General features: G+C 38.1%; 1 protein-coding gene across 2 annotated transcripts in view; it reads right to left on the reverse strand.

Moving 5' to 3' along the window:
• The window catches only part of TMOD3 (tropomodulin 3), an 82,130-nt gene that overhangs the window by 12,358 nt on the left and 43,392 nt on the right, over nucleotides 1-26,380 (reverse strand). For both annotated transcript variants that reach the window (XM_011226473.3, XM_011226474.3), the window contains exons 3-5: nucleotides 24,677-24,833; nucleotides 6,572-6,694; nucleotides 5,055-5,144 (exon numbers count right to left, since the gene is read on the reverse strand). In XM_011226473.3, the coding sequence (XP_011224775.1) occupies nucleotides 5,055-5,144; nucleotides 6,572-6,694; nucleotides 24,677-24,833 (370 nt within the window). The remainder of the gene's footprint in view (nucleotides 1-5,054; nucleotides 5,145-6,571; nucleotides 6,695-24,676; nucleotides 24,834-26,380) is intronic.

Below are 26,380 nucleotides of genomic sequence, written 5' to 3' on the forward strand. Positions count from 1 at the left end.
AGAAAAGAGCAAGAGTCTCACTGGCTGATACCATTACAGAGAATGCATATATAACTTGATAACGCAACGAACACATACGTACACACACGTTCAATACAACTAGCCAGAAAACTTCTTCCCCACAATTTCTAAAAGATCCTTTACATGCTGACACATATTTAAAGCATTCAAAATGTTATCCTCTCGTATCATTTTCTCTGAGATTTAACTGGTAATTACTATAAAGGGAGTACGAATCACAGACTTAAACACAGCCTCAGTGAGAAGAGTAAGGTGATGAAGGACACGTGACCTCTTTCTCTTATGGGAAAAGGGGGAGGACGAGTAGGAATAGGAAAGGGGGAGACAGACAGGTAATGGTACACAGAAGAGCTACTGAGACAGAAATCCCCCAAATTACTGCCCTCCTTCACTCCTATCCCCCAATCCTTCACCAAGTATACTATATCCATATACATGGCCAAAATACAACTAAGCAAAGTTGAAAGAGGACCCAGGAGCCTGAATCCTCTAATGAGATGTAAGCACACTTTGATGTGTATATGAAGGTCTATGAACACAGGTAACAGGCAAACTTTAATGGATAAATTTTCTGGGGAGAAAACCTACAGCATCAGATTCATAGCAAATGACCAAAACAAGGTAAGAGCAACTGACAGAAAGATCGACAGGGTCATTATCTGGCTTAGTTCTTCCCTTCCCTCCAGCTTTTAGGAACAAAACTCATCTTAAGACAGAGTATACTGGGGGCACCTTCGTGCTCAGTCAGTTAAGTGTCTGCCTTTAGCTCAGGTCATGATCCCAGGGTCCTGGAATCAAGTTCCACATCAGGCTCCCTGCTCAGTGGGGAGCCTGCTTCTCCCTCTGCCTCTGCCCCTCCCCCTGCTCTTGCTGTCTCTCCCATGGTCTCTCTCTTTCAAATAAGTAAAATCTTAAAAAAAAAAAAAAAGTCAAAGTATACTGAATAAATTGCCCCTAAGAGTACCTTGTTCTTTTCAAATTTATCACACACATGCACACATAGCATCCCGAGGAGATCAATTTAGACCATGGCCTGAAAATAATTTTCCTGAGGAAAGTGGAAAGATCTGGATATATCTAGCCTGGATGTATATATTAAAAGAAAGTATGCTCATTGTTTTCAGATTTATCCCGCAGAAGAAGAGAGAAATTTCAAGTTCTAAAAGGCTAGAACAGGTAGAGACTGCCTGGAGGCAAAACATATAAGTAACACACCTGATGGAAAATTTAAAGCAATGATCATAAGGATACTCACTGGACTTGAGAAAAGAGTGGAGGACGTCAGTGAGACCACTGCCATAGAGATAAGGAATTAACACACCACAGATTAAGAGCTCAAAAAATAAAATGAGAAACATGCTTGATGGAATTAACAGCAAGATGGAAGAAGCAGAAGAATGAATTAATGACCTAGAAGACAGAGTAATGGAAAGTAATCAAGCTGAACAAGAGAGAGAAAAAAGAATTATGAAAAAACAAAAACAGGGAACTCAGTGACTCTATCAAATATAACCTACATATTATAGGGTTCCCAGAAGTAGAGGAGAAGAGAAGGGGGCAGAGAATTTATTTGAAGAAATGATAGCTGAAAACTTCCCTAATCTGGGGAAGGAAACAGAAATCCAGATCCAGGAGGCAGAGAAAGCCCCCAACAAAATCACCAAAGAAGGTCCACCCTAAGACATATTGTAATTAAAATATATAGTGATAAATAGTAATTAGTAATAGAGTAATATAGTGACAAAGACAAACTATTGAAAGCAGCAAGACAAAAGACAATTACAATACAAAGGAAACCCCATAAGGCTATTGGGATTTTTCAACAGAAACTTTTCATGCCAGAGGAGAGTGGCATAATATATTCGAAGTGCCAAATGGGAAAAACGTGCAGCCAAGAATACTCTACCCCAGCAAGACTATTACTCAGAATAGGAGAGATAAAGAGTTTCCCCAAACAAAAACCAAAGGAGTTTAAGACTGTTAAACATGCCCTGCAAGAAATATTAATGGGGACTGTATGAGTGGAAAGGAAAGACAAAAATGACAGTATGAATGAAAGTAGGAAACACAAAACCAGCAAAAATGAATATTTCTATAAAAAAAAAAATCAGTCAAGGAACATACAAAATAAAAGGATGTAAAATATGACACCATATACCTAAAACGTGGGGACAAGAGTAGTAAAGAATGGGTTCAAGCTTAAACAACTATCAACTTAAACAGAGACTATATGCAGATGTTATATACCTAATAACCACAAATCAAAAACCCTTAATAGATATGCAAAGAATAAAGAGAAAAATTGAAATACATCACTTAGAAAACCAGCAAACCGTGAAAGACAATAAATGATCAGAGAAAATCTTCAGAAACAACCACAAAACAAGTAATAAAAATGGCAATAAAAACATACTCATCCAATAATTATTTTGAATGTAAATGGGCAGAAAGCTCCAATCAAAAGACAGAGAATGGATGAAAAAATAAGACCCATCTATATGCTGCCTAGAAGACTCATTTTAGACTTAAAGAGACCTGTACACTGAAAGTGAGAGGATGGAGAACCACTTATCATGCAAATGGATGTCAAAACAAAGTTGGAGTAGCAGTACTTATACTGGACAAAATAGACTTTTAAAACAAAGACTGTCATCAGAGGCAAAGAAGAACACTACATAATCATAAAGGGAACAGCCCAACAAGAAGATATGACAAGTATAAATATTTATGCACCCATATACATAAAAGTCATTAACATGAATTAATCAATAACAATATGATTATAGTCAGGGATTTTTTTACACCCCACTTACATCAATGGACAGATCATCTAAACAGAAAATTGTCAAGGAAACAATGGATTTGAATGACACACTGGGCCAGATAGACTTAACAGATATATTTGGAACATTCCTTCCTAAAACAGCAGAATACACATTCTTTTCAAGTGCACACAGAACATTCTCCAGAACAGATCCCATATTAGGCCACGAAACAAGCCTCAACAAATCCAAAAAGATCGAAGTCATACCATGCATCTTTTCTGACCACAATGCTATGAAACGAGGAGTCAACCACAAGAAAAAAATCTGGAAAGACCACAAATACATGGAGGTTAAATAACATGAAAACATGCTCACCAACACTCATCAGAGAAATGCAAATCAAAACTACACCTCACACCTGTCAGAATGGCTAAAATAAAAAACACAAGAAACAACAAGTGTTAACGAGGATATGGAGAAAAAGGAACCCTCCTCTTCCACTGTTGGTGGGAATGCAAACTGGTGCAGCCACAGTGGAAAACACTATGGAGGTTCCTCGAAAAGTTAAAAATAGAACTACCATACGATCTAGCAATCACACTACTAGGTATTTACCCAAAGAATACAAAAGTGCTAATTCAAAGGAATACATGCACCCCTATGTTAACGGAAGCATATTTACAATAGCCAAGATATGGAAGCAACATTAAGTGTCCATCCATAGATGAATGGATAAAGAAAACATGGTATATACAATACAATGAAATATTAGCCATAAAAAAAGAACGAGGTCTTCCCATTTGTAATTACATAGATGTACCTAGAGGACATGCTAAGTGAAATAAATCAGACAAAGACAAATACCGTATGATTTCACTTACATGTGGAATCTAAAAGACAAAACAAACAAACAAACAACCAGGCTCTTAAATACAGAAAACAAAGTAGTGGTTGGCAGAGGGTAAAGCAGTGTGGGGACAGCCAAAATAAAGGGAATTAAGAGGCCCAAACTTTCAGTTATAAGAGAAATGAGTCACAGAGATGAAAAGCAGAGCATAGGGAATATAGTCAATAATACTATAATATCATAATAATATTGTATGGTGACAGACAATGACTACACTTATTGTGGTGAGCACTGAGTAATGTACAGAACTGTTCAGTCAAGATGCAGTACACCTGAAACTAATATAACATGTCAACTACACTTCAATAATAAAAAAGAAAATCATAAGGAAAATACATTTACAGTACTATACTGTAATTATCAAAAAGAATCCATGTAAAAGTGGCTCCACGGTCAAAAGTAATATTATTGAAAAATTAAGTTGCCAGGAACAGCCTCAGTATGATCCCATTTTTGTAAAAAAACAAAAGACTATGCGTAATGTGTATGTATATATGTATGTATATAACATACGGGTATATATGTATATACATATATGTTATATATATGTTTGTATGAACATTGTATAAGTCTAGAAGGATATACACCAAATTGTTAACAGGTTGGGCGTGAGGGGAGCAGAAAGCACGATGGCTATGAACAGAGACACTTTCACTTCTTACCTCATTTACTTAGGTATCGCTCAAATGTGTTACAAAACAATATATTACTTTGGTCCTTTTAAAACATCCTATAAATGAATTTTTTTAATAGCCTTGCCTTAGGCTATTTAATATCAGTATAAATTAATTTAGGGGTTGAGTAGTTCTGTGGTTTCTCCTGAATCTGATTTTTACAACACAGTTTTTTTGTCAGCATTGTTGCAGATTTCTTGAAAATCAGTAACATTGAAAATAAAATGTCAACAAAAGCCAAGTTTGATTAGGTTTTATATTGTTTACCATTAGTATTATTTAGTGAGGTGAGAGTGGTTCCAATTACATTTGCTGACACATTAAGAATAAAATATTTAGGGGCGCCTGGGTGGCTCAGATGGTTAAGCATCTGCCTTCAGCTCAGGTCATGAGCTCCAGGTCCTGGGATCGAGCCTTGCGCGGAGGGCTCCCAGCTCAGCGGGGAGTCTTGTTTCTCCTTCTCCCCCTGCTTGTGCTCTCTCTCTCTCAAATGAATAAATGAAATCTTTAAAAAATAAAATAGTTAATGTTCTATTTTCAATGGTTTTCTACATCAATACTATCTAGTTGGAATCTCAGGTTTCAAGCACATATACAAAACATTTGGTATGTATATACTGAATACATGGAAAAAACAAAATACATTTAACAAAGGATTGGAATTCACAATGGATTATAAGTACTTACTTGAAAAATGTTCTTGGTCGACACCATTACTACTTCCCACTATATCACATAACTGGGCATTCGTTAACAAGTTGTGCATCCCAAGAATAGCTGTAAATATAGAAAAAGTTATTTTTATTTTCATCATTTTTAAACATAAAAGAATGGATTTTACAACCAAAAACTTGATTTTTAACATTTTCTGAAAATTTTCCTACTGAATTAACTATAGATTTTGCAGCCAAAAAAAGGAGACAATGTGATTAAAAAATCACCTACAATCTCTTTCTCATTAATACCCCTATTACTTCCCCCCTTATTTGGAATTTAGATTTCCCCACATTTCTGAATTCACACAACTGGAGCCAGCAGAATCCTAAATGTAACTTAGCTCCATCTGGTGGTTATGAGAGAATACGGAAATGATCTATTTTTGCTGTTCATTCTTCTCATGAGGGTTCTAGAACAGTGTGATATAAGGCAGATTTTCAACTTCATTATTTTTACATTTGTTAACCTCATGTTCATTTACATTCATATCTGAGCTAAGAGTAGAATACCAAAAGTATAGCTGAATTCTCATCTTTAAGATTAAAGTAGCATCCCTCAAAAATGACAGGACAGAGAAATCTGGGTTTCAGCTTTGATGCCCGTTTGCACACACGTGTCAGAAGCGGCCCCGGCCCAATCAACTCTGATGACAGCACCACTGACATAGCCAACAGTCCTCAGCATCCCAGGGAATGAGACACCCGCTCTGGCTGTAGCACCACACGTTGATTGTCCCTTTCCTGGGTCCTTCCCAAAGAACCATCACTCTTCCTTTCAAACATGTTAGCTTTTGGGGTTCCTGTGTCATATTTTTCACCTCGGTAAATGGGTGCATGTAAAGGCAGGTCAGGGAGATACTTGTCAAGAAACGAGCAATGATGAAAATAACAGGGAGCTTTGGAGTGTTCCAGATACACTTGAGAAAGTAGGGAAGGGGGTGAGGATAGCTCGGGACTGTTTCATCTGCTTTCTGGTTACTCAACTTGGGGTCTTCCTTTTTTCCCCCCCAATTTATTTATTTACTTTTAGTAATCTTGATACCCAAAGTGGGGCTCGAACTCATAACCCCAAGATCAAGAGTTGCATGCTCTTCTGACTGAGCCAGCCAGGCGCCCCTCATCTTGGTGTCTTCTGATAAAAAGGGACAGCAGTTGACCCTGGAGACTCTTTTTCAATGCTTAGATGGGACAGCTTCTAGCTGCACACCAACTGGTAAAAGATTTTTATAAAGACTTACAAATATGGTAACATGGGGAAAGATGTCAAATAGTACAATACATTCCATTAACATAAAAATTTCACCATTGAGTGCATTTTAAAAAGTGAAATCCTTTATGTTAAATTTATAGTGTAAAAAACAAAGCCAAATATGTGGTCCATTGATTCAGCAGTACTCTGCTAGGCAAAGGAAGCACCTGTACAGTGTGTGTGTTGGCATTCCCCTCCCTCCCCTCCACACTCATTCACCAATTTGTTTTAGGAGATACCTGCAAGGTCACACAATTCTGTATCAGAAGCACTTGTCAAAGCTTCTTCTAATTCTGGATCAAGAGATACTTTTTCTTCTGTGAAAGTCTGCATAGGTTTCTGTTTAGGGATAAATATTTTCCCTGTAAAATAAAGCAGTTTGTTAATTCTGATACTACCGCTATGAACTAATTCATTACCATTTTACTCTTTTAACAAAAATTATGAAAGGTATGTACAATTGAGGCTGAAGAAAAAGTCAAGATAAACACCTACAATAATGCTGTTTCATCTTCAATATGTATTACAAGTTTCCAGGGCAATACTGGGGCTGTACAAGTTGGAATAAAGGAAAAAAAAATCAATTGAGAAACTGTTCTAGTTGTGAAAATAAAAATAGGCTCTTTTTGGAGTAATTATGAGTTACTCAACAAATACTGAATTAAAAGATGAGTGTAGGGGGGCGCCTGGGTGGCACAGCGGTTAAGCGTCTGCCTTCAGCTCAGGGCGTGATCCCGGCGTTATGGGATCGAGCCCCACATCAGGCTCTTCCGCTATGAGCCTGCTTCTTCCTCTCCCACTCCCCCTGCTTGTGTTCCCTCTCTCGCTGGCTGTCTCTATCTCTGTCAAATAAATAAATAAAATCTTTTAAAAAAAAATAAAAGATGAGTGTAGGAATAAATTTTAGAAATCTATAAAACTTTAGTGATTAAAAAAAACGGAATCCACTTTCTTACTCTTAAGCAACAAACTGTTGGCAGAAATAAAAATCAAGTTTATGATTCCAGAAATTCAAAATCTAATTGTAGAAGAAATTTCTGTATGTCTTAAGGGGTATTCTGAAACTTTAGGTCACTGTTTTTCTAAGCCTCGATGGATGCTAACAAGGTTACCTGTTAAGAAACTAACAGGTTTTTAGAAAACTAAAATCTTTATTATGTGAAAATCAGTATTTTATTACCATATGTTCAATGCAAGACTGAAGACATGAAGGGAATGGAAAATGATAATAACAAGACATACTCACACATGGTGGGGACTGGGTTACCAAGAATGCCCCTGGTTTCTCTCCCAAGACACGTGAAAAGTCTTACTAAATGATCTAGAAAGGTCTACGTATAGGTTCAAAGAAGTGCCAATTACTTTCTTTTCTATTAGGAAACTACTGGTGAAATATGCAAGAATATGTAGCCTGATCAATCTATGCAGTGCTCTATCAAAAGAATGTCTGTGGGCTTATAATTGGTATAGCGAGTGCTGTGTACTTCTTATTCAAGGTACACATCAATCAGGGCAACCAAAAGGAATCCCTCCACAATGCAAACTTTTTCTAGCAATCTGGCCAAAACTGTTCAGCTATTTTCTGCTAAGCCATCTAAAGGATCTTAATTTCTGATATTTTTTTTTATGGTGAGCATTTCCATTTGGTTTTTACTAAAAAAAATAGTTTCCACATCTCTGCTGAAATTCCTCATTTGTTTATGCATGCTGTGTACCTTGTCTACTAGATTCTTTGGCATTTTTTCATAGTTATTTTGAAGTCCCTAGCTGATAACACCAATATCAGGGTCATGTCTAAGTCTTGTATTAATGGTATTTTCTTGAGTATGGGGAATATGTGTCTTAAGATCTTTGACTGCATGCTAGGCATTTTTGTATAAAAGTATAGCAGAGACTGAAAGAAATGGTACTTCTTCTTAGAAGAATGCCCCCTAGGTCAGGTCTGAATCAATATGCTCTACAGTTCAGCTGAATCTGGGCTTTGTCACAACTCTAGTTTAAGTCAGTTCCTCACTGGCTTCAAACATTTTGACTAGAGGATCACTTTCTCTTCAGTAAGGCCTCAGATTACAACCCTCGTGAGGTTCTGGAGATCTGTACTCCCTCCTTTTTTGAACCGTGAACTGTGAGGAATTTCTACTGATATGTAGCCCAGGCTGCCAGCTTTCTGGATGAATAGGGAGCTGCCTTTGTTTTCCAGGCCCACCCCGATTTTTGGGCTTTGGCAGATCTCTCAGGCCCCTTACCTTGTCTACACTCTGTGAAGTTGGGGTTGGCCTCGAAGGGATTTCTCCCAGCCCTCCTGCCTCTCCCTCGGTCTCTCCTAGCTGAAAACCTATGCCTCAAGAATTTTCTCTCCACTCTGCTTCACTGCCTTTGTTCTTCTAGTATCCCTAGCACTAAAAGAAGACCGGAAGGAAAGAATTGGGGTTAATGCAGTCTTACCATCTCTAAAGCTGCACTGTCCAATATGGTAGCCACAAACCAAATGCGATTATTTAAATTTAATTTTATTTAAATTTAAATTAATTCAAATCAGAACTTCAGTTCCTCAGTCATACTTGTCACATTTCAAGTACTTGATAACTACATGTGGCTAGCATGTAGCTACCACACTGGTTAGCATAGACATTGAATATCTCCATTATGGCAGAAAGTTCTAGTGGAAAGCACCACTGTAGGGCTTCTCTGGATTTCTAATCTATCATCCAGTCCATACATAGTCATTAAAAGTTTGTTAAAAGTTAGGCCAGGGGCACCTGGGTGGCACAGCGGTTAAGCGTCTGCCTTCGGCTCAGGGCGTGATTCCGGTGCTATGGGATCGAGCCCCACATCAGGCTCCTCTGCTATGAGCCTGCTTCTTCCTCTCCCACTCCCCCTGCTTGTGTTCCCTCTCTCGCTGGCTGTTTCTATCTCTGTCAAATAAATAAATAAATAAAATCTTTAAAAAAAAAAAAAAAAGGCTGGTTTCTCCTGACTCCTTTCTATGGTGGTTTTCTGCTTCTCCCCACATTTCAGTCAGTCAAGAGAGCAGAAGTGGGTCACTGATCTAATGGAGGGCTTGTCATGTTCTAGAGTCATTTAGGTTTGTGGCCTCAAGCTGATAGGTTTTTAAAAACTATAATGCAGGGGGCGCCTGGGTGGCTCAGTCGTTAAGCGTCTGCCTTTGGCTCAGGGTATGACCTCAGGGTCCTGGGATCGAGCCCCACATCGGGCTCCCTGCTCTGCTGGGAGCCTGCTTCTTCCTCTCCCACTCCCCCTGCTTGTGTTCCCTCTCTCGCTGTCTCTTTCTCTGTCAAATAAATAAATAAAATCTTTTAAAAAAAAAGAAATAAAAAAGAAATAAAAACTATAATGCACTTGCTCTGCTTGTTTGGGTTAGTATGTAAGAACAATAGTCTCCTGCAAATTTCTACATCTGATTTAGAAGTCATTCTGGTTAAGCATTATTTAAAAAATGGCATTTGGTCAATCCACAATGTATTTGTATTAGTAAGGATGTTTTTAACTGCAGTAATGGAATACTCAAACGTGGTTTACACTGATGCTTCTCAGGCTTTAATGTGCACCTCACTCACCTGGTGATCTTATTAAAGTATGACTTCTCATCAGTAGGTCTGACATGGGATCTGAGTTTCTGCATCTAACTAATCTCCAAGATGAGTCCAATACTGATCCACAGACCACTTTTAAAGCAGCAAGAGTTTAAACAATAAGTATTTTTATTATCTAAGTCCATATATAGGTGGTTGTAGGGTTGGTTCAGCAGCTCAGTGTTGACATTGAGGATCCAGGATCTTTCCATTCTTCTCTTTGGCTATTATCAGCATAAAGGCCTTTGTTCTCAGGCCATCAGTCTCAAGATGACTTTTGCAACACTAAGAATCCTCATGCAACAAGGTCAGGGCAGGAAGGAGGGGCATAATTTTTATAAGGAAATCTTTTATAAGGAAAACTGTCCAGAGCTCTCCTCAGGTTTCTCTGACCAGCACTGGTCATACGTCCACCTGCAAGGGTGGCATTCTCTTTAGAGATAAGTTCTGCCAGTAAGGATGAAGGGATTTATGAATTGTTACTGAACAGGCAACTACAGAGTGAGTTCGATACTGAACTGGATGCAGTACAGCTCTGTGCTCCCTTGATCCCCTGAATATGCTGCTACAGCTACACAGACACATTCCGCATATTTGTCTGTCTTCTGTGAGTTTTACCAAGGCATGGTTTATGTTCTCTGTTTATCACTACATCCTTGCCTAGCGCACAGCAGGCAAACTAATTTGTCGAATAAATAATTTGGTGATCATCTCCAGTTCAACTACATTATTTTATAAAGTATAATTTAAATACCCTGGTTCAAAGTTACACAGTAGAGTGAACACTAGAACACAGGTTCCCAAGCTCTTAATCCAATGCTTCTTCCAATAAACTGATAGCTCTCAAACTTAACTTTTTTAGCAGTGGACTTTCCCCCTCAAATACCTATGTATATGATGGCATCCATAACTGATCTTCTTAGTACCAAATTTTGGAGTTCTGATGATTATTAGATAATCTTTTATTATTGGTTCACAAAGGCAAATCCAAATCATTACATCCTGATAACTCCATAGTACTTTCCTCAGTGGTTGACAGTGTAATTTTTTTAAAAGGTTTTATTTATTTGAGAGAGAGAGAGAGCACAAGCAGGGGGAGCGGCAGAGGGAGAAGGAGAAGCAGGCTCCCGCTGAGCAGGGAGCCCAATGTGAATGCGGGGCTCGATCCCAGAACTCTGGGATCACAACCTGAGCCGAAGGCAGGTACCCAACCAACTTAGCCACCCAGGGGCCCTGGCTGACTGTATAATAAAAGTGGCATAGAATTCATGCCTTTAATCGTCATTTCAGGATATTACATTTTCCTGAGCTCAGTCTCACCTGCATTTTCAATAGTCTATGGCAAGGGTTCTAAAGACTGGTGGTACACTGGATTACCTGGGGAACTTTAAGAAAATTCTGATGTCCAAGTCCCACCCCAGGGATTCTGATTTAATTGGTCTGGTGTACTATACGAGACATCTGGATTTTTAAAAGCTCTCTAGGGATTCTAATGCATAGCAGTCAAGGTTGAGAACCACTAGACTGTGGTATTCACTTACTAAACAAAACTACACAAGCTATCAAATAACTGCCCATGTCTTATTCTAGGGACCAATGGAATCCAAAGCATTATAAAAATCTAAAATGTTTATTTTTGTTATCCTCATCTACATTCCACAGAGGCACTATTCATACCTAATTTTTCCCATACATAAACTTTTGCTAATACTTACAAAATGAATCTCATCATAAAAAACAACAAAGCAAAACAACAAAATTTCAAAGGGCTTATGGAAATTTTCCTGTGATACAGAATTTTATTGTTAATTTATACAGCTCTGAGACCATTTGGTATCTCACCTGGTGCTCCTCTTTATAATAAATTCTCTGTATACAGGCATTTTTGTTGTAGAGGTATTTAGCCCGTACAATATTTTAACAATATGAAAATTACTTCATATTTCTTCATGGTTAAACACTAACACTGTAACAATGATCTTTTAATGCATATATAAAAAATCTAGTTATAGAAAACAGTAAGGAAATTTAATTTTATAAGAAAGGATAAACTAGGCAAAAACGAAGTTTAATATTATGAGTACAAAACCTAAGGAGGACCCCCCCAATTAATTTATAGACTTAATCCCTTTCAAAATCTCAGCTGACCTTTTTTGCAGAAAGTGACAAGGTAATGCTAAAGTTCATGGAAATCCAAGGGACCCAGGACAGCCAAATAATCTTGAAAAAGAAGAAAACTGGACTTACACTTCTCAATTTCAAAACTTAATACAAAGCTACTGTAATCAAGACAGTGCATAAGGAAAGATATCTGGATCAATGAAATAGAACTGAGTGTCCAGAAATAAACCCTTTATGTTTATAGTCAACTGAATGTCTACAAGGGTACCAAGACAATTCAATGGAGAAAGAACTGTCTTTTCAACAAATAGTGCTGGGAGAACTGGACAGCTACTTGCAAAAGAATGAAGTCAACCCCCTACCTCATACCATACAGAAACATTAATTCAAAATGGATTATAGACCTGGATTTAAGAGCTAAAACTAAAACACTCTCAGAAAAAGCTGTAAATCTCCATGACCCTGAGTTAGGCAAAGGTTTTTAGATATGATACCACAAGCACAAATGATGAAAACAAACAAACAAATAAATAAATGAACTACATCCAAATTTAAAACTTTTGTAGGGCAAATGATGCCAGCAAGAAACTGAAGAGAAAATCTACAGAACAGTAAAAAAATTTTTTCAAATCATATACCTGATAAGAAACTTATGTTCAGACTATATAAAGAAAGCCCATCAATATTAAATCAGTTAACTGATGTAAAACATCAGGAATTTTTTTAAGGTTTTATTTTAACCACTCAGTGCCCATCACAGCAAGTGTACTACTTAATCCCCATCACCTATTTCATCCAACCCCTACCTACCTGCTTTCTACCATTAGTTTGTTCTCTATAGTTAAGAGTCTGTTTCTCGGTTTGTCTGTTTTTTTCCTCTTTCCTCAAAATAGAACTCAATTGTTCTATTTCTTAAATTCCATACATGAGTGAAATCATATGGTATTTGTCTTTGACTGACTGACTTATTTCACTTAGCATTACACTCTCTAGCTCCATCCAAGTCACTGAAAATGGCAAGGTATCATTCTTTTTTATGGCTGACTAATATTCATATGTGTGTATGAGACATCTTCTTTATCCATTATCTATTGAGGAACACTTGGGCTATTGTAAATAATGCTGCTATAAACATAAGGGTCCACGTATTCCTTTGAATTCGTGTTTTTGTATTCTTTGGGTAAATACCCAGCACTGTGATCGCTGGATCATAGCATAGTTCTATTTTTAACTTTTTTTTTTTTTAAGATTTTATTTATTTATTTGAGAGAGAAAAGAAAGTGTATAAGCAGGGGAAAGGGAGAAGCAGACGTGGGGCTCAATCCCAGGACCTTGGGATCATGACCTGAGCTAAAGGCAGACATTTAACCAACTAACCCACCAGGCGCCCCTCTATTTTTAACTTTTTGAGGAACCCCCATACTGTTTTTCCACTGTGGCTGCACCAGTTTGCATTCCCACCAACAGTGCAAGAGGGTTCCTTTTTCTCCACATCCTCTCCAACACCTGTTGTTTCTTGTGTTTTTGATTTTAGCCATTCTGACAGGTGTGAGTGATATCTCATCATAGCTTTGATTTGCATTTCCCTGATGATGAGTGGCTGATGAGCATGTTTTCATGTGTCTGTTGGCCATCTGGATGTCTTCTTTGGAGAAATAAATGTCCTGTTCATGTCTTCTGCCCATTTTTTAATTGATTGTTTGGTTTTGGGGTGTTGAGATATGTGAGTTCTTTATATATTTTGGATATTAACCCATTATCAGATATGTCATTTGCAAATATCTTCTTCAATTCAGTAGGTTGCCTTTTCAGTTTTGTTGATTGTTTGCTTCGCGGTGCAGAAGCTTTTTATTTTGCTAAAGTCCCAATAGTTTATTTTTGCCTTTGTTTCCCTTGCCTCAACTCAAAAGACCTCACAAAGTAATTTTTAAAAATCTATTTTAAAAATGGGCAAAAGATTTGAAGAGACATTTCTTCAAAGAAAATACAAATATGTCTAACAGCACATAAAAAAATGCTCAATTATCATTAGTCATTGGGGAAATGCAAATCAAAACCACAACACATTATCACCTCATACCTACAAGGATGACTATAATCAAAAGGACAGACAAGGGTTGACAAGGATGTGGCGAAACTGGAACCCTGATATATTGCTGGTGGGAATATAAAATGGTGCAACCACTTTGGAAAACAGTTTGGCAGTTCTTCAAATTGTTAAACATAGTTACCATATGACCCAGTAATTCCACTCCTAGGCATATACCTGAGAGAAATGAAAACATGTCTACACAACAACTTGTACACAAATATTCACAGCAGCATTATTCATAATAGCTAAAAAGTGAAACAATCCAAATGCCCATCAACTGATGAAAGGATAAAATGTGGTATATCCATACAATGATTCAGCCATAAAAAAAACCTGAAGCATTGATACATGCTACAACAGGGATAAAACCCCAAAATATTGTGCTATGTGAAAAAAGCCCATCATAAATATATATTGTATGATTCTATTTATACAAAATGTCCACATAGGCAAATTTAGAGAGAGTGAAAGTAGATTAGTGGTTTCTTAGGGCTGGGAATAGAGTGAGGAATGGAGATTGACTGCTAATGGGTAGGTATCTGATTTCTTTTTGCATGATGAAAATGTTCTAACCTGAAGACTGTGGTGATAGTTGCACAACTCTGCAAATATACTAAAAACCATTAAATTGTATACTCCAGGTGGGTAATTTTATGATGTTGATTGCATCTTAATAAAGATGTTCAAAAAACCACTAAGGGGCTGATATATTAAGTACAGGTTTTCTGTCTTCCCAAGTCAATTCATATTCACCCCCTAAAACGTAAAGAAAAAAAGATAATTTTCTGAGACATATTCTGAGTGAGACAGCAGGTTTGTGCTTCTTACCCAAAATCAGCTGTTTTCTGAGAAATACATCAGTAGCAAACTGCTGGATTGATTCCATATAACAGCAAATGCATTTCTAAACATGTGTCCTAATTCAGTCTTTAATCAGTTAGATTTAAGCTAAAAATTTTAATGACTATGAGACATTGACAAATATAATAGATCTTTATAATGGTTAGTTTGGTTTATGCCCTCAGTATCTTGCAGGATGAGTGAAATGTTAGGCTTCTGTTAGATGCAGAGGTATTTTGTATGGTGGTGTTTTTGCAGACAGTAAGGAAATGCACAAATCTGATACTGCTTTTACATAAAACTATTAAACTTATTAGTATTCTACTTTATTATGATCTTGATTCTTTTGTGTTTTCTCAAAACATGATTATTTTTTTTAAAGAAATCTCCATCTCATTCTGGTAAAATGATTTAACATATATAAAGGAATTGGTATATAATAAACATAATAGATACACATTAATTCTTTATTCTTATTTCCCTGGAATTTCTTGCATTATGTGTGTGTGACAGAGACGGAGATGGAGTTTTCCAAAACAAACAAACCAAGAAGACTGAAAACCATAGAGTCCCAGGTATTTTTATCAGTGGTTCTTAAACTCCAGGAATGAAAATAGGCTAGGCATGGATTATTTTTTAAAAAGCTCCCTGGGTGATTCTGATAATTACCTACTCAAATTGATAACCACTAATCTCTACGAAGAGTTCTGAAAAAACTAGGATGAGTTATCCTGGACTCATCTAATTTTACTTTCCCTCTCCTTGAAATATGGTCAAAAAGCCCTGACATAACTTTTAATATACACATTTATTTGAAATAACGTAACGTCTGAGGAAATAACTGTTCATTTTTGTCCTTCAGTAGACAGCTTTCAATCTAAACGACTTTAATTTCTTAAAAACTGAAATTACGATTCTTTATATTGAAGCAAAATAAGAAAATAATGACTAGATCAGAAAAAAATCTGTCAGACAAGTATGATATGACATGCCCCCCCACCCCAAATGGAACAAAACAACAAAAACAGGGCTATGACTCTTGGTTGCTAAGAATGTTAAAATAGTTCAGTAATGTTTACGCAACTACCAACGACAGCTAAGGAAATAAAAGAAACCAAGATAAGAATTCATATAATAGCAATTTAAATGCATGACACTGAGCCAAACTCCTGTTTGTGCCAGGAGGGGGGGGGGATAAAGGAAGATCCTGCCAAGACCCTTGTTATTGTCACAAAATCAGTAAGAGATACTGCCAACCATGTTAACAATTTTATTGCCAGACCCTTTCTTTACTAGTCTCCATCTCTTTTGCTATGATATCAAGTTAGAGCTACCACAAATGCTATTAAGAGTTATCTCAGTCACAGCTTCCAGCCTTGCTGAGCATATAAAAGGTATAATAACAAGAAAAAGAGATGGCTCTTATTTATTTCATTTCTACAGAGGTGAAAGGCCCTAGCTAATTTTGCTGTTTGTTGGTTTCTGTTCCAGAACAGAAACAAGGCAATTAGGCCACTTTAATCTCCAATCTCCAAAGGGGCTTTGGGATATGCCTTTTGACCAGATGCACACCAACCTCCAATCAACCAAACTAAAGAATGAAGGACAGATCCTGGAAAGGCATTTTTGTTTTCACCCAATGACACACAATAACTGCCAAAACTGTAAAATGATCACTAATAAATGCTCATTTATTCAACAGATGTTTAGTGAGTTTGTGTATACTAGATAATGAGCTAGAAAGACTCTGTAAGGAAAATGAGAGATCTTTACTTTGCAGAGATAGGATTCTGGAGACTTCTGGCCAAAGTGAAATGATAAAGACAGGATTTACCCACAAGCCTGAAACCCCAAAATGGACAAAATATCTGAAAGAAGTTTTCAAGACTCTAATAGTCATCAGGCAACTAAGGACAGTGATCCCTGAGAGATGAGAAACAAAGCGAGCCCTCTGACCACTCAGCTTCCTGCCTGGAGAAAGTGTCCAGCTGTAGCACAAGGGAGCGGGAACCCAGGCAGGGCCTGGGGAACGTTCTGAACTGAGAAGACAGACAGAGCTGACAGAAAGACCAAAGCAGCTGGCATCTGCAGGACAGAATTCCAGAGAGGAGAGAGTTGCAGAGATGGTGCTCTGGAGATCTGCAGGAGGCTGTCTTTTCATCCTCAGCAGAGGATTGCTTGGCACATGTGTGAGGAAACTACCTGGGGCCAAGGAAAACACACCTGAGAAGATGCCAGATGATAGTGCCTGTGCTCATGCAGGGTTGGGAGTGAGCCCTGTTCCCAGCAGCCAGACTGTAAAACCTCATAAATCACAGGGCCCTGGGTAAGGAACTCAGAAGGGTCTTGCCCCAATAGTAGAGAAAAAATTAGCCCTAGAACACTGCTCCAGTCCCACTTAACAAATCTTAAAAATAAGACCCTAAAAAAAAATCAAACTGCTTCCAAGTAACTTAATCACGTCCCAAAATGAAACTCAAGAATAATTTACAGGGACACCAAAATATCCAGCATCCAACAAGTTAAAATTCATGCCTGAATCCATTAAAAAAAACACAAAAATGCCCAGTATGGTAAGAAGCAGGAAAATTCGATCCAAAAGGAAGAAAAAAGAATCCATCATAACTGACTGAGCAACAGCAGATGTAAAATTAGCAGGTAAGGATATTAAAAGTTATTGTATTCCATGGGTTCCAAAAGTTAAGTAGAGACATGGAAGACATGGGAAAAAAAAAAAGGGAGGAAAAGGAGAACAAAGAACTGATTGATGGGATAACAGAAAAGATATACCATCCTAGCACTAATGAAAAGTATGATTGGCTGTATTAGTATTAGACAGTGTAGTTTCAGAGTAAAGAATATTTTACCAGGAGTAAAGAAGATCACTTTATAACGACAAATGGTCAATTCATCAAGAGGACTTACCAATCCTAAACGAACAGAAACTAATAACAGAGCCTCATAGTATATGATTCTAGAACAATTAACACTACTATTTGATCATATGTAAATTACATACAAAAATGTTGGAGGGAAAGGAATATTCATTCCCTGGATATGGTTATCCAGGGAAAGTTTCCCATAAAATGAGGTCTTAACACGAGTGATGAATGATCCATCTAACTCCTTACCCCAAAGAGTAAAGAGTGAATTGTTCAGAAGACACAGTGACCAGTCTGAAAAGGAGACACCAGCACCCGCATTACTAACTTAAGCAGCCCATTTCAAATACCAGCTTCGGTGCCAGAGAAAACCACTTTTTTAGAGGTCCATATAAGGGATATTTAGACTCATAAGACATGAATACAAAAATAAGAGCCTGTCTGCATCTTGAATTTAGTGGAAACCAATTGCCCACTGGCAGTTACATAATCCTGTTGATTGAGGCAGGTTATAATCACATCTTTCTGGTTTACTAAGGGATGAGGCCTACCTTTTCTCCAAAGAAATCGTGCACTCAGCAAGGTGAGGGAAGCTTCTTTTAGTTTAAGAGTAACTAGAATAAGTTTTCTGGAAAGCTAATGTAATTGTGAATAATTAACTTGGAAAGTGTATGAGAAGTTTTTAGTTTAAAACAATCTGGTTAAATTCACCTTTAGTAATAAGCAGGGTAAGGCAGGGCCCGTGGGATTTGTGGGAAAGAAACCCAAGGGCATTCCCTTCTCAGGGAGGGGAAGGGCGGGGGGGGGGNGTTTACTAAGGGATGAGGCCTACCTTTTCTCCAAAGAAATCGTGCACTCAGCAAGGTGAGGGAAGCTTCTTTTAGTTTAAGAGTAACTAGAATAAGTTTTCTGGAAAGCTAATGTAATTGTGAATAATTAACTTGGAAAGTGTATGAGAAGTTTTTAGTTTAAAACAATCTGGTTAAATTCACCTTTAGTAATAAGCAGGGTAAGGCAGGGCCCGTGGGATTTGTGGGAAAGAAACCCAAGGGCATTCCGGGAAGCAGAGATGACTCTACCCTCAGGGCTAACAGGAGAACAGAGCCTTGGCAAGGAAGGGAAGAGCCCCACGTGGTGAGTCAGTGGCTCAAAAGGAACTCCCTGGTGTACCAGAGTATAGCGTACAAGGTGCATGCGGCATGGCTCTGGTCCTTTCGTGAAATAAGGGACACTCGGGGGGAAAACACTTAGGCTAGGTTAAGGGTGAAGTGTGATACTAGAAATGCAGAGGAAGACTCCTGGCAAAGAAAAGCAAAATGAGAGTCAGTAAGAAATATCAAAGACTAGGGCAAATTATTTCTCCAAGTGTCAAATTCATGGCAAAGATCTATGCCTTATCTATCTTGGAGACAGAATATTCAAGATATGTAAAAATATGATGGGAAATAATCATCAGCTATATAGTCAGCACTCTGCATTTTCACCATTCTCAAGAGGGAAAAAGAACTGGATGAATGCTCTCCTTCACCTTTGTCCTGGTCTCTACTGCAGTCATGTATTTTGTAGAATTTCAAGGAAAAAGAGGTAAAAAGCTCCCAAACACTATAATATTTTATTTTCAAGTAAAAGGGATGTATATTGGAATTATATTGTTTTAATTTTCTTACACACTTAGTTTCTCAACATTTTGAAAATAGTAAACTCCTAAGAAACACCTTTTTCTTTAATACTTGCCAAGATTCTTGATACCATATCATACCTAGCATGAGCTTATTAGATTTCGATGAACTTAAGAGGTGCATCCTGTGAATTCTACTGTAAATGATGCAATTAAAAACAATCTTTAATACATCTTTTGTCAACTGCGCCTTACCAGCTGCCTAATACCTTCTTTTTGCTGTTAATAAAACTACAGTATTAAAAGTGAAACATTGTCTAGTGTTGGACCAAATGTTCCCAAAATGCATCTAAGACATAATGCCTTGAATTTCACCTAATTAGGATTAATTCCTCCTTCTCAGATGTTGACATACATTTTCAATTCTGTAAAATATACAACCATAATCATTTCACAAATCACAAAACGAAACCTACTAATTTATATATAACAACTCTCAAGCATCCTTTTTAGTCTGTCATGTCTTTTTAAAACATTTTGAGATGATCTGGAAAGACAAAATTTGGCATGAGAATATAGTTTTTGTTCATGGTCGAAAGAAAAAAATCCCAAAACGTCTGATTTTCAGTTTTATGTTGATTCCCTTCTGTCATACCAATCCTGTGTAATTTTAGCTCCACAAAGAGGGTGTGTCTTTTAAGCAAACAATAAGTATAATTAATCATCATTTTATTAGTCTCAGAATATGAGAAAGTAGTCAACTTTAATGACTGGATAATTGTTTTAGTGGTTCCCAATTTTTGGCCTAAAAAAAAAAAAAATCGATGGGGGGGCCTGGGTGGCTTAGTCAGTTAAGCTTGATTTCAGCTCAGGTCTTGATCTCAGAGTCATGAGTCATTAGTTCAAGCCCCACATTGGGCTCCAAGCTGTGTCTGGAGCCTACTTAAAAAATAAAATACAAAAAAAAAAAACAAAACTGAGTAGTTATCTGTTCAATCTTTGACAATAATTTACAATGTGAGATCACTATGTGATTTTGGCATACGACCTAGAGCTAAGTGACCTTGCTATCACATGCACCGGCACAGAAAACTAATGCTGTCACTGGTACTCAACTCTGCAACATGTCATCCTAGTGTGACAAAAAAAATTTAGAGACTAATGGCACATTTTATATGTTCTACCTAGTCCAAGTACACCAAAAAAGTAGAGGCTTTTGTTTGCAAACTTTTTAACAAAGAACTAGGAGAACCTCTACTGCCTAGAAGGCATCCTCAAGCTGAAAGTCTATCTCCTATGTAGTAAGTTAAATTCAGGGCTCAATCCAGGTGTTCAGGGTAAAAAGTCATAGGAGAGGCATTTAACAAAAAACAAACAAACAAACAAACAAACAAAAAACCAGGGGTGCCTGGGTAGCGCAGTCGTTAAGCGTCTGCCTTTGGCTCAGGGCATGATCCCGGCGTTCCAGAATCGAGTCCCACATCGGGCTCCTCCACTGGGAGCCTGCTTCTTCCTCTCCCACTCCCTCGCTGTGTTCCCTCTCTCGCTGGCTGTCTGTCACATAAATAAATAAAATCTTTAAAAAAACAAACAAACAAGCTTTGGGATTTTCAGAGCTAAGGAGGGGATTCACATTTAGTTCAACTGGGAGGTATGCTAATAAGCTGTGGGTGAATTATTCTCAGGACCTTCCTTAATGTGATCAACATCTTAAGGATGAGACCCAAAGAAAGGAAGGCTTATTAAGTGACAAAGGATAAGCAAAGCTAACTGACTTAAGGCTGAGAACCTAGGATGGATTTGAGAACACAAAAGCTGGCTTTTAGCTCTATTTCAAAGTAGAGCTCTACGACCAAAGTTTCCCAACTGTTGAAGATGAATTTGTGCCTCTTCGGGTCTAAGGCACTGTCACGTGGCTTTTATGGCTTGACCCACCCCGTCTAGGGTGGTAGTATTTGCTTTCCAGCAGATGGACTGCTGACAGTAGGCAAAGCAGATACTCAGACTGGATGATTCCTCTTACAGAAATTTCAAAACAGGCAGAACTAATTTATTGCATTAGAAGCTAGGATGGTGGTTACCTCTGAGAAGAAAAAAGTGAGTAGAAAGAAGCCAGGTAGTGACTACATGGCTGTGCTCACTATATAATCCACTGAGCTATATCCTTCTGGTTTGTGTATTTTCTGTAAGCATGTTATGCTTTAATAAAAAGTTCATTATTTTTAAAGATTTTATTTATTTATTTATTGTCAGAGAGCAAGCGAGTGTGAGCACAAGCAAGGAGAGCAGCAGGCAGAGGGAGAAGCAGGCTCCCTGCTGAGCAAGAAGCCCAATGCAGGACTCGATCCCACGACCCTGGGATCATGACCCGAGCTGAAGGTAGCCACTTGACCGACTGAGCCACCCAGGTGTCCCAAAAGTTCATTATTTTTAAAAAATGTCATAGTCTTAGTCACTACATCATAGCTGCCCATAAATAGTATTTAACAAACATACATAGCTAGAAGAAGCAGTAAAAATACTGAATGTATTTTTTTTTAAGATTTTATTTATTTATTTGAGACAGAGAGAACAAGCAAGCGAGCATGAGCAGGGGTAGGGATAGAGAGACAAGCAGACTCCCTGCTGCGTGCAGATCCCAACACAAGACTCGATCCCAGGACCCTGACATCATGACATGAGCCAAAGTCAGATATTTAACAAATGAGCCACCCAGGTGCCCCCAAAATACCGAATGTATTATAAAAAGAAAACCACTAAGATGCACCTGGGTGGCTCAGTTGGTTAGGTGTCTGACTCTTGATTTTGGCTCAGGTCATGATCTCAGGGTTGTGAGATTGAGCCCTGCCTTGGATTCTGAGCCAGCAGGGAGTCTGCTTGAGATTCTCCCTCTCCCCTTCCCTCTGCCCCCACATGTGTGCACGAGCGTGCATGTGCTCACTCTCAAAAATAAATAAAATCTTAAGAAAAAAAACCCCCACTGATTATGAATGCAAAATTACCTTTTTAACTACTTGTTTATTTCATACCCATCCAAAATCAAATAAGGTAAAATTTAAAGAAGTTATAAAAGGAAACAAAAGTTATCACACTTCAGTTGAAGACAGTGTTTTTTTTCCTTGTCACTCATATTCCTTCCTCTATCATTTCTCCCCTCTGATATTTTCTTGTTTTCCACAATTCTTCTCTACCTTCTTTCCTCCTCCCTCTAATCCTCCAAGATCTTTCCCTAGGCAACTGGAGATTATGAAACAAGTGCATACTGGGAAGCTTCCTGGGTCAGCTCAGGACAAACCCAGCTCTTTCACATCTCTTATTTTCTCTTCTTGTCCTCAAATTCCACATTTTTTTTTTCCTGCCATCTCCTTTTCTCACATCTCTCCCTGATTCTACCTCCATTCTTCTTCCTAATTATACCCCCTAAGTCTACTTGAAACACACATAATAGCTAAAGGTGATCAATATTTATTCTCCTAAAATTATGTTTTCCTATATAAACAGGACTGAAGCTATAAACACTGTGTTGTTATAGGCACGGCCATTCCGATGAAAACATAACCAATAGTTGTTTCTATGAGAAACACAAAGGAACTGATGCTTCTGCTTATCTTTGGGATTTCCCACAGTTCAAAACTATGCATTGGTTTTTAATCCTTTTTCTGGCCCTAAACATTTGAGGGACAAGACAGTCCCATCTTGAACAGTAGTATCATGGTTAACTTCATGAGTCAGTTTGGCTGGGTATGGTGCCCACATGATTGGTCAAATATTATTCTGGGTGTTTCTGGGAAGGTTTTTTTTTTTTTTTTTTTTTTTTTAANCTGACACTTAAATCAGTGCACTTTGAGTAAAGTCCTAAGTGGTGGGCCTCATCCAATCAGCTGAAGGCCTTAAAAGAACAAAGACTGATCTCCTTTGAGCAAGAAGGAGTTCTACTGGCAGAATGCCTTTGGATTTGAACTGCAACTCTTCCCTAGGTCTCCAGCCTCTGGCCTATCCTACAGATTTCAGACTTAATAAGCCTCCATAACCACACAAGCCAATTCCTTGCAATAAATCTCACCCTTTCCCCAACACAGCCTTTTGGTTCTGTTTCTGTTTCTCTGGGGAACTCTAATACAAGCAGCTACAGTAGTGATGCTGAACTAGAGATAAGGGGGATGTGGGGTCTAGTGAAAGAGCAGAGGAGTTGGGGATGACAGAGAATTTTTTAAAAGGTTTAATGCAGACCTCATGAATTACTACTTAAAAGTCATTTGCTAGCCTTCTGCTATTACAGCGACTACAATGCTAAAATGAATTTTCCAGCCTCCCTTGACACTAAGAGGTAGCCATGTGACACAGCCGAGGCCAAATTCTTGAGAAGGGCTTCCTTCCTAAGTAAAAAGCTAAAGCCTAACTAGGAGAAAGCACTATGCTCTACCTGTTCTTCCTGTCTGGATTACTCAGGATTCAGATGTACAAACAGCGCCTGGAACAGCTCATCTTCAGATTTTGCAACTGTCGCCGCCACTCCCCAGTGTCCCACACCCTCAACAAGAGTGCAAGTACACTGTGGCTTCTCAGGCCAACCTGTACTGAAAGCTGAGAAACTTAACCTACTTCACATTGTGTTCTACGTAGAACTTTAAGAAGTATAGCTGTACTCGGTCTCCACTCAGTTTACCTAAGGTCCAACTCTGCAATGGGAGGGACCTGGGCTAGAAAACTGAAAGTAATGGTTACAAAGCATTGATGATTACAGCTACAAATTACTAAGGAAGGCTGTAGGATATCCTTTAAAAAGGGTCTTTGAAAATATGGCCTGAAATATGTTATGGCATTTCTCCTTCAAGAGAGGAGTTGGAACAGAGCAGTGCTTTGTCATCATTTGCACTCTAAAATACACTAGTGAATTTAACATTTTACCTCAGCACACTTTTATATTTGTTACAGTAGAGAACTAGAGTGTTATATAAAATCACTGTATTATAAGACCTCGCTTACAAATCATGAAAAAGGAACTTATTGGCCAAGTTGATGCAAACTGCAAAAGAAGTGCCAAGTTACCTCACAAGTTTTTAAGTCAACAGTGTCCCATCTTTAAGGCTACTAATGATGTATCTCGAAAAATATCATTTCTCCAGACCTACCCTACCCTACCTATAAAAAGAAAAATTAAGTGCTATCGAACAATGACTTCAGAGTTCTGTGTTTACCTTTTTTTTCTCCAGTGTAGGGCACATAGTCTTCCCTGTCCTTATGCTCCAACGCCTCCTTCTCCAGGAATGAAAGGAGGTGTTCTCTATCAAACGGCCCTGTGGCGGACTTTGACGTCTGGTTCTTCTGCCGGAACCCTGCAGGCAGAAGGGCATTCTGCCAAAGAGAATGAATCAGCCATTATGACCACCAAGAATGCCAACACTATATGCTTCCACAGATTACCCATTTAAGAAAGAATTATAGAGCGGAATGTGATACAGACATTAAACACTTCATTAGAGTATTTTAGGGCAGCAATGTAAAAGTGTTCCACACAAAGTTTTTATTAGGTAGAATTCAATTACATTACTAAAATAAGCACATACACATTTTCCTCAGAAAGTATTCTATTAGAAGGAAACACCCTTTACTTTTTAAATGTCCTGGATGGTAATTTTAAACGTTTTCTTTTTTGATTAATAACTGCTCAGCATATATGCATATACATAAAATATTTCCATTACAAAGAATTTTCAATGATATATACATCATATTCCTCCATAATGATTTCTATTTCATATTAAAGACTTTTTTTTTTTTTTAAGATTTTATTTATTCATTTGAGAGAGAGACAGAGAGAGCACAAGCAGGGAGAGAGGCAGAGGGAAAGGAAGCAGACTCCCTGCTAAGCAGGGAACCCGACATGGAGTTTAATCCCAGGACCTGGAGATCATGACCTGAGCCGAAAGCAGACACTTAACCATCTGAGCCACCCAGGTGCCCCCTGTAAAGACTTTTTCATATAAAAACATGTATGCTGTACATTAGTAAGATATCAGAACATCAATGGTCACTCGTTTGTGTTAAACACACTGTGAAGGGTTCAACTTCTTTGTGCAAGTATGCACACATCGGTACTAGGCTGTATCTGCAGCAATCTCTGTCACTGCTACCAGGCACCGAGGCATGCCAAGGTACTCAGAGCAAGAGCTGTATCACTGGGTTTCCCTGTGGGTACAGTATGTTTGAGTGCATGGAGGGACTGAGAGTGGGGAAGGTGGGGAGGCAATGGATTAAAGTTGTCTCTTACAAGAGAATTTTCTGAATTTTTACTAAGTCCAGGAATAATAAGCAGTGATTAGACAACATGAGCTCTATCCTTTTGCTCGTCGAAAGGATAGTGCTTTGTCTCACTATTCCTAGATACTCTTTTGCTTTGGAAATGGAAGGCAGCCCGAGAAGTAACACAAAAAGGACAGCCTTCTTTTGCAACACATCCCCAAGTTGGCAATTATGCTGAATCTCATGGATTTTATAATTTTCATTATAAAGGAAGCTCTTATATAAATAATAGGGAATGTACATTTTATAACGAGAAAATATAGCACTTCCACTGTGGTCATTTGCTGAGATCCATAATAATTTTCATAAAATTCACCTTTGTGTTCTCCTCCTGGAAAGGTAGGCATTACACAGAAAGCTCACATATAAATATGAAACACAAAGGAGGTCTATTCCTAACCCTGCACTAAAAATGTTTTTGTAGCACAAAATTGTGTTAGGGAACATAAATAAAGAAACAAGATTTCTACCTACCAACTTCGAAATAGACAGCTCCCCAAGAAGAATGCACTCCCAACGAACCATCATGTCCTACCCATTTTTACTTCCTAAAAAACTCATTCATCTGTTTACTTCCATCTCTCACATCATTACTTTGG

Source organism: Ailuropoda melanoleuca, chromosome 5 (assembly GCF_002007445.2).
Source record: "Ailuropoda melanoleuca isolate Jingjing chromosome 5, ASM200744v2, whole genome shotgun sequence".
NCBI classification, from domain to species: domain Eukaryota; kingdom Metazoa; phylum Chordata; class Mammalia; order Carnivora; family Ursidae; genus Ailuropoda; species Ailuropoda melanoleuca.